The sequence below is a fragment of the Populus euphratica genome, unplaced genomic scaffold (assembly GCF_000495115.2).
Source record: "Populus euphratica unplaced genomic scaffold, PopEup_1.0 scaffold38.1, whole genome shotgun sequence".
Classification (NCBI taxonomy): domain Eukaryota; kingdom Viridiplantae; phylum Streptophyta; class Magnoliopsida; order Malpighiales; family Salicaceae; genus Populus; species Populus euphratica.
The window spans coordinates 932,336-942,597 of NW_011499911.1; the positions used below are offsets into that span (position 1 = coordinate 932,336).

Here is a 10,262-nt window from a genome sequence, read left to right on the forward strand (position 1 = left end):
TTAACAATAATAAATTGTTTTATCTAAATCATTTTGAGTGCAAAGTAAGTATTACTAAACAATTTTTTTAAATATCAATATAAAACTAGTCAAATGAATCCACACTGAACGATGTTCTGATTTTAAAAATCACTTGCATGTAAGTAACTTTCAATTGGATCATCTTAAGTTTTGTTCTGTTATATATGAGTACTATCATATTTAAATCAATTTAAAGCCTTAATTTTCTATTTATAAGTAAAGCTATTTATAATTTAAATTATTTTCTTATTAAAACAAATTATTTTCTTATTAAAACGAATTCATTTTATATACACCTATATAAGTCTAAAGTGCTTATTAAAACCAAATAAATATTTTGGTGTTGTTTATCAAATAGATTTTAAGAAAATTATATCAGTAAATAAAGAAAAAATAAAAATTGTTACCATGCACATATATTAATATATTATTTTCTCATTTTTATTATATATTCAATTTAAATATTTGATAGTTCTCAAATTTAATAAGAGATGCTACATCTTATGTATCATGATTTAATAATTTTATTGAAAAAATGGACATAATTGAAAAAAGAAAGAAAGTAAATGATGCATAATTCAAATGATATACTATTATGAATTTTAAATAATTTTAGGGATTTTAATAAGAATTGATCTCATATTAGAGTCATTTTATTCTTTCTTTTTTTTTGAACTAGATGTATATAAAGGGCCTGTTGATTTCATTGTTCACTAAGAAAGAAAACTGTTTCGATTGTAATAATGTTCCATGGTATTTTCTTTTTGTAAAAAAAAAATATTAATTCTTTGGTTTTTTCAATTTGGTTTTTATATTTTGGCTGCATAGGGTTATAAGGTCTTGGGGTATTGAGAAAAAAACTCTATCACTTAGTTGCTCGATTTAATAAAATTAAATTTTTTTATTAATTTAAAATAATTAAAGCTATGAAAATTGAATTTCAACCATAGAAAAAAAATTCAATCCAATTTTCTTAAAAGAATTAAGGATTAAATTACATAAATAGAGGAAAGATCATCCCTATTTGTTTTGGTTAATTGATTATTTTTTTAATTTGATTTATTTATATTGAGTTTATTTATAATTGAACTTAATGGTGTTTTTTAGTTGTATAAATATAGGAATTTTGCGATGTCAAGGAAAAATTATAATGTGCGGTTAATATTCGGTTTTGTAAAATAAATTTTAATTGATTTAAAATAATTAGAGCTTAAAAGAACAAATCTAAAACTGAAAAACTTTATAAAGACTAGGTTTAATAGGAAGTGACAAAAAGGATGGCAAGAGTGAGGAAGTTGCCACTATTTTACAATATATGTGATTTTTTATTATATTCTATCTCAACAAGTTCTTGTTGGCAGTGCAACGTATGTATGTTGGAGGCATGTGGAGGTTCCTTTTCTATTTTTTTTTCATTTCCTTTCTCTTTCTCTTTCTCTATTCTCTCCCTGGCGCCTGTGAAAAATATCTCTTAAATAGCTTTATGATTGTCATTTTATTTTTATATTAAATTTGATTTTTTTTAATTATTATTTATTTTATTTTGAATTTTTTAATTAATTTTCTTTTAATTTTATCCTTTAATATTAAATTAATTAAAAATAAAATTTTATAATTTTTTTATTTGTTTTTTATGAGATAATCTCAACATCATGACTAAAATTATAGGTTTGGAAAATTAACTTGAATTGAATTCAGTCTTTTTTATATTATTTTTTAAAAAATAATTTTTAGTTTTATTTTTCTAAATAAGTTTAGAAGTTATCTTAGGTTGATTCAAGTTTTTTTTTTCTCTATTATTTTTAATTAATTTTATTTTTAATTTCACCTTTCAATATAGAGATAATTTAGAAATTAAGCTTGATAATATTTTTTTCAATTTTGTTTCTATAGAGTTATATTGGTCTCAAGATCCGAGTCACGAGTTTGGTAGACTGACTTGAGTTAACTCGAGTCAATTTTTTTCTTTCAAAAAACATGTTATTTTTTTTCCTTTTAATTTCATCCTACAATATTGAATTGACTATAAATTGAGCTTTGTATTTTATAAGGTTATTTCTTTATCATGACCTTGCTCACATATTTGATGGTTTTAACTCATGTTATTTTTTATTTTTTAATAATTAATTATTTTTTAATTAATTATTTTTTTAATTTTACTTTTTAATATTATGTAAGTTGAGAGTTGACACTTATAATATATTTTTTCTTTTTTTATAACATTATTTCATTTTTATGATTTATATTATAAATTTGACATGTTTATCCTAAATAACTTGAATTGTTTTTTATTATATATATATATATATATTATTTAACATTTGATTTATTTAAAATTAAATTTCATAATTATTTTATTTAATTTTTATGAGATTATTATAATAACGTATATAGATAATATATATTATAGATGAACTAGTATTGATCTAAGTTGCCTATATACTCTATACTCTTTTGAAAATATTTTAAAAATTATCATTAAGTATTTTTAAAAAAGATTATTTAATATGCATCTGCTTTTTATTTTTTTTATTAATGAAAAAAACCTAAAAAAATTAATAAAATCAACTTGTGTCAATATCTTAAACCCACAACCCTAATTATAGTCCTAGACTAACACCATAAAAAGCAAACCCAAAAATAATAAAAAACACTAAAGAATGAAATTGGAAGAAAAGGGCAATAAAATGGGTCTACAAGAAAAATAATAATAATTAAAAGAATGAGAAAAAAATCTAACATAAAATAAAAATAAATCAAAATTAAATATTAAGGTATGAAATTAAAAACACAATTCGATTAGAAAAATTATAAAAAAATAAATAATAATTAAAAGAATAAAAACTAAATTTGACATAAAAAAATAAAACCAAATGATAACAGACTAAATTAAAAAAAAAATATATAAAAAAAAGATAAAAAGGAAATCAAAGAAATTTTCTTTAATCACTTTTAGGATTAAAATTTAATTGAAAATAATTGTTTAACATGATTAAAACAAATTATAAGTGAATAAAAAATTGATTTTTTTAATTTTATATCTAACATGTTTTCATGAAACTCAAAATCATTCAAAAATACAAAAAATTCTTATACTTTATATAATGGACAGTTACAAAAATAAAAATAAACTCATGAAACATCAAAACTTTTAGAATAGAAAAAACCTATATGATATGGGCTTTGGGGTTTAACCAAACATGCGCCCACGCTTGGCTGGACTTCAACTTAGGCTTGATCCTTGGGTTTCAAGTCTTGAATCCTGTGCGTTATAAAACAATTTTTTAGTTCATAAAGAATTCTTTTCCATCCTAGTTTGTTTAGTAGGTCCTGAATGAACAATTTAGAATGAGAGATATTTTGCACACCAAGCAATATCTCTTAAAGCTTCTTTCCAACATTTTAGTAAATGCTTTTATACAATATAAAACTAGTCAAATGAATCCACAATGAACGATGTTCTGATTTTAAAAATGAGTACTATCATATTTAAATCAATTTAAGGCCTTAATTTTCTATTTATAAGTAAAGCTATTTATAATTTAAATTATTTTCTTATTAAAACGAATTCATTTTATATACACCTATATAAGTCTAAAGTGCTTTTTAAAACCAAATAAATATTTCAGTGTTGTTTATCAAATAGATTTTAAGAAAATCATATCATTAAATAAAGAAAAGATAAAAATTGTTACCATGCACATATATTAATATATTATTTCCATTTTTATTACATATTCAATTTAAATATTTGATAGTTTTCAAATTTAATAAGAGATGCTACATCTTATGTATCATGATTTAATAATTTTATTGAAAAAATGGACGTAATTGAAAAAAGAAAGAAAGTAAATGATACATAATTCAAATGATATACTATTATGAATTTAAAATAATTTTAGGAATTTTAATAAGAATTGATCTTATATTAGAGACATTTTATTCTTTGTTTTTTTGGAACTAGATGTATATGAAGGGCGTGTTGATTTCATTGTTCACCAAGAGAGAAAACCTTTTGGATTGTAACAGTGTTCCGTGGTATTTTCTTGTTTTTTTGTAAAAACAAATATTGATTCTTTAAGTTTTTTAAGTTTGGTATTTTAATTTGTTTTTCAACTTATTTCTTTGAAGTTGCATTTATTTGGGCTAGGTGTTATTGATTTATTTTGGCTGCCTAAGTTATAAGGTCTTGGGGTGTTGAGAAAAAAAACTCTATCACTTGGTTGATGCTCAATTTAATAAAATTAAAAAAAAATTATTGAGTTGAAATAATTAAAATTATGAGAATTGAATTTCAACCATAGACAAAAATTCAACTCAATTTTCTTAAAAGAATCAAGGATTGAATTACACAAGTAGGGGAAAGATCATCCCTATTTATTTTGGTTAATTGATTTTTTTTTAATTTGATTCATTCACATTGAGTTTATTTGTAATTGTGCTTAATGGTGTTTTCTAGTTGCATAAATATAGGAATTTTGCGATGTTATGGAAAAATTATGATGTGTGATTGATGCTTGGTTTTGTAAAATAAATTTTAATTAATCTAAAATAATTAAAGCTTGGAAGACCAAATCTGAAACTAAATTTTTTTATAAAGACTAGGGTTAATAGGAAGTGACAAAAAGGATAGCGAAAATAAGAAAGTTGCCACTGTTTTACAATATGTGTGATTTTTTACAATATTGTAATACCACCTTATTTGGTAGTGTTGGAGGCGTCTCGATAAGTCCTTATTGGTAGTGTAACGTAAATATGTTGGAGGCATATAGAGGTTCTTTTTCTATTTTTTTTCATCATCTTTATCTTTTTCTTTCTCTATTCTCTGTTTGGCCTGCTGTGAAAAATATCTCTTAAATAGCTTTATGTCTTGTCAATTTATTTTTATGCCAAACTTGATTTTTTTAATTATTATTTATTTTTTTAGATTAATTTTTAATTAATTTTCTTTTCAACTTTATTTTTTAATATTAAATTGATTGAGAATTAAATTTTATAATTTTTTTATTTGCTTTCTATGAGATAATCTCAGCATCATAACTGAAGTTATATGTTTGGGAAGTTGACTCGGGTTGAATTTGATCCTTTTTATATTATTTTTAAAAAAATAGTTTTCAGTTTTATCCTTCTTAAACAGGTTGAAAGTTATTTTAGGTTGACTCAATTCTTTTTTTCCTGTCATTTTTAATTAATTTTATTTTTTAATTTCCCCTTTCACCATTGAGATGGTATAAAAATTGAACTTTATAATATTTTTTTTTAATTTTATTTCTATAAAGTTATATTGGTCTTACGATCCAAGTCACGAGTTTGGTATACTGACTCGAGTTAACTCGGATCAATTTTTTTCTTTTAATTTTATCCTACAATATTGAATTGACTAGAAATTAAGCTTTGTTTTTTATAAGGTTATTTGTTTATCATGACCTTGCTTATATATTTGACAGTTTAACTCATGTTGTTTTTTTATTTTTATTTTAAATTAATTATTTTTTAATTAATTATTTTTTTCAATTTCACTTTTCAACATTGTATTAATTGAGAGTTGACATTCATAATATTTTTTTTATATATAGTGTTATCCTATTATTATGATCTATATCATAAATTTAACAGTTTTATCATAGATGACTTGAGTTGTTTTTTTTATTGGATACACACACAACACTTGATTCATTAAAAATTAAATTTTATAATTATTTTGTTTGATTTTTATGAGATTATTATGATTATATAATTAGGTAATATATATTATGGATTAACTAGGATTGATTAAGTTGTTTCAGTAAATGTTCAAAAATATTTTAAAAAATATCATTAAGTATTTTAAAAACATTATTTAATATGCATCTGCTTTTTATTTATTTATTAATGATTAAAATTGTTTTCTACTGAAAAGAAAATATTTCGGTACTAGTTACCATAGCTAGTCTCCAAGCGTCGAGACAAAACATGTCCTGTTAACAAAAAAGTTGCCAACAAAAATCTGAACTCTCACCTCGAGTTAATATCCATTATATTCTTTGCTTTCTCGGAATTAGCTGAACTACTTGTGTTTCTTTTGTTTAAGTTGAGGAAAAACTCCTACAGTATATTCTTATTCCATCAAGAAATACTCTCCCTAAATCATGTTTATGTAGGGAGAGAGAGAGAGATTTACGAGCTAATTAGTTTAGAAAACGATCGTTTAATGTAACCAGATAATGGTCCACGCCTGCTTGAAAATCCAGTTAAATCCCCTGTCTGTGAGAAGCACACCATAGTTTGGCATCCCATGAACAGCAGCAATACTCGTGATATATCACTAACATAAAAATAACAGGAATTTAGTTAATTTACAACATCAAGTTAACAGCCCCACATGGTTTTTTGTCCTAATGATTGTCATTATATGGTGTCTTTGTTCTTCAGCTGCTTAACTCACATTCAGCTACTTTGACTAGGAAATACAATTCAATAAACAATCATATGTAGTGCATCTTTTCCCACATGCACTAATAGTAAAATTATTATTTGAAGATTCTACACCAAGGCTTTCTAAAAGGAAAAGAGAGATCTTTTCATTATGTTTTAGCTTCATATCCATACACAAAACATTTTCTACATACATTCTTGATTCTACGATTTGACTACAAAGATTACACCTTCGAATCCAATCGTCACCTCTTATCTCAAGCAAATCATGACTTCACTCGGCATACAAACCCCAACTCCACTCGCTTCCTGATATAGAAAACCCCCACACATGTTCATTTTACAGAGATACAGATAAAACATGACAGAGAAACCTAAAACGAGTGAGAATAGAGAAAAATTCCTAAATCCCCTTAAAAACCAAACTAATTAAAGAGGTTGCTGCATAGTCACAACAATGGGACTAGTGACAGTGTGCTCTCCATCAGACCAAATTATGGAACCACTCCTCGTGCTAGAGGCCCCGGGTGCGAGCTTCACTGCTGTAGTTTGCACTCTGACAAGGAAGTTCAATTTCTGCCCCACCCTCCTGAACACAAGTTTCTCTGGCTGAACCGTGACGACAGTCTCACCAGGTGGCCTAATTGTAACTTTGTACACGGATTTTGCATCCCCGACATTTGTCACTGTCCTAATAAAATGTGTAGACATCTGATGCTTGCCATACTGTTGGAACACAACAGATAATGAAGGGTAATTCAAGTTCCCTGAATGACCTGCCCTTTTAGCTCCACTGCAATCTGCATTCCTCCTAGTGACCACTTGAATGTTGTTAAGTGTATAATTTGAATTGCAGAGAAAATCTATATAATCAAAAGATGTAATATCATAGATCAACCCAGGATCCATTGCCTTTTGTGGGTGAACATGGCCAGCTCCGAAATCTAACACAGTAGAAACATTTCCAGTAGACTCATCAAGCATTGTTCCTCCTCGATTATCAACTGTATAAGCAGTTGTCATCAAGGCCGACCTTATTGCTGCCGGACTCCATTCAGGGTGAGCTGCCTTTAACAAAGCAGCTAACCCGGAAACATGTGGACAAGCCATTGATGTACCTGAAAGAATATTAAACTCAATTTTTCGCTTATCAGATGGGATCCCAGAGGGTCCAATTTTATCAGGCCAAGCAGCAAGGATGTTCAAACCAGGAGCAATAACATCAGGCTTCAAAATTTCAGGGGACTCAGGATTTGGCCCTCTAGCTGAAAACGAAGACACCACTGGTGCAGGCCTCACATTAACTCTGGTCCCTTTAAAGACAATAGTAGCAGTAGGAGGTGATGACTTCGATTTAGCAGCCGCAGACAAGTACTTCCTAATTTCATCGCCACCAGAAGCACCAACAGCAGTAGCAGGCAAAACATGACAATCAGCAACTAAACCCTCACCATCAAAAACCCCATTAGCCAAAATCATCCCAACCCCTCCGGCCATCTTCACAACCTCACCTTTAGCAGCCCTAGAATTAATCCCCCTATCACACAACACAATTTTCCCTTCAACAAACTTAGGATCTAAAGAACCCTCTATACACAATGAACCAGAATAACCATCTCCACCGTCACCACTCCCAGCATAAACCACTGGATACATCTTCCCTGAAGCCAAACCTGGCCCACCATAAAGACTGACACCAGAAATCACCTTCCCATTTCCAAGCTTAACATCAGCTGGAAAATCCCTATCAATTGTTCCAGCACCAACAGTAGTTACCCATGGAGCTACATTAGTAACAGATAAACCTCCAGGTCCACCATTACCAGCACTAGCAGATACAAAAACCCCACAATCCATAGCACCAAAAGACCCAATTGCAATAGCATCTAAATAGTAAGGCACGACAACACCTCCAACACTTAACGAAATAACATCAACCCCATCAGAAACAGCAGCATCAAATGCAGCTAAAATGTCGGAATCATAACAACCGGCATTCCAACAAACCTTATAAGCAGCAAGTCTAGCTTTTGGAGCCATTCCAGCAGCAACCCCGCGTGCATAGCCAAGTGTAGATGCCGGAAACACGTATCTTCCGGCAGCAATGGAAGCAGTGTGAGTGCCATGGCCATCAGAGTCACGTGGCGACCGATACTCGGTAGTCTCATTCATTTTGCCGTTCGTTGCTTCATATCCGTTGCAGAAAAAGCGAGCTCCTATTAACTTTCTATTACAAGAACTTGAAGCGAAGTCTTTGCCACTAACACAAACCCCTTTCCATTTGGACGGGACGGGACCCAAATCACGGTCATTGAAGCTCTGTCGTTCAGGCCAGATACCAGTGTCGATGACTCCGATCACAAGATCGGACCCGAAATCCGACTCTTTAAGCAGACCAGCACTGTCGGATGTTCTCAAACCGAGGAACTGAGGTGAGCGCGTTGTATGAAGGTGACGCACGCGTTCAGGGATGACAGCAACGATGTGAGGGAGGGTCTGGAGCTTGAGGGCTTCTGTAAGGGAAAGTTTGGCGGAGAAGCCATGAAAGACGGTGTCGTAAGTGTGGAGCAAACGGGGTGTGGTTCCAGGGGAGATGGAGGAGAGAGAGGAAATGTACCAGTGCTGGTGGGTGGGGAAAATAGAGGGTTTGGTGTCATGTTGGACTTGGACAATGAAGGTTCTTGGCTGCTCATTTGTCGAAGAAGAGGTTGTAAGGGAGAGGAGACAGAGGAGACAGAGGAGAGAAAGCATTGTGATTGAAGATAGGAGAGTGTTTGAGCTCTGCTACTGCCTGAGCAGTCTCCGTCTTTAAAGTGAAATGGAAGTGTGAGAAAGGGTGACACACTCCCGAGCAGTAAGGTGGGGAATGGCGAATAGAAGTGAGCGAGTGAGTGGGATTTAACGAGGATAAAAGATGCTGATCACATGTTTTTTATTTTTATAAAAATTATATCAATCTTGTTTCTAAGAGATGGTTTAGTGTGTATTTGGATATTTTCATGGTTATTATTTGAAAATATAGATTTAAAAAAATTATGAATTGCAGTATTTTTTTTAATTAAGATTTACGAAGAGAGTTTTCAAAGAAACTCATACAAAATTAGGATGTATTTTAATTAATTATATATTTTTAAAATAGCAATTAAAGTAAAATATAGTTTCAACCGGTATGAAACTTTTAAAATTAGGATGTATTTTAACATAAATGACAAGCTTATTAAGAATGTTCATTTTAATGATTTTGAATAGTATTGATAATTTGAGATGAAAAATAAATTTTTAAAAATAAAAATAATATTATTTTAAAATAAAAATACTTTATAATTCAATCACATATCAAATGCTGATCACTTTCCATTACAATACAAAAGGTGGAGAATATATTTATAGTAAATTTAGCAACAAGAAAAATCTGCATGGCCCAACCTCCTGCCGCATCAAGTGATGCGATCAACCACCTCCCTCGCCATCGCCATCGCCATCGAATATTCTAATAACTTGATCGGCGACACACTTACCAGACTGACCTCTCACGTGTTAGACAGTTCACACGTGACATTGACTCTTGCTAGTAGAATTGTTCGTTTAGTTTCTACCGTTGGATATTGTCGATCTTATTCTTTAGATTAATGTGGGTGTTCGGGTCAGCTTGCAGGCACCATGATTAATTTTATGGGTCCTGAAGTTAACGACCATGTAAGCCTCCAGTAGCTATCATACGAGCAATCAAGGATTTGAACTTAAAATTACAAAGGAAACAAATTCTTTAATTTTAAATCTTTACTACTTGATCACCATCGAAATGGTTGTTATCGATATTATTATTC

At 29.4% G+C, this 10,262-nt stretch overlaps 1 protein-coding gene across 1 annotated transcript; it reads right to left on the reverse strand.

Moving 5' to 3' along the window:
* Positions 1 to 6,555: 6,555 nt before the first annotated feature.
* On the reverse strand, positions 6,556 to 9,332 carry LOC105134006 (subtilisin-like protease). The gene has a single exon (XM_011038232.1). It carries the CDS (start codon positions 9,184 to 9,186, stop codon positions 6,865 to 6,867), a length of 2,322 nt encoding a protein of 773 aa, XP_011036534.1. The 5' UTR covers positions 9,187 to 9,332; the 3' UTR covers positions 6,556 to 6,864.
* Positions 9,333 to 10,262: the final 930 nt, after the last annotated feature.

Coding starts and splice junctions, on each gene's coding strand:
- LOC105134006 (XM_011038232.1), bottom strand. CDS start 9,186: ATGCTTTCTCTCCTCTGTCTCCTCTGTCTCCTCTCCCTTACAACCTCT.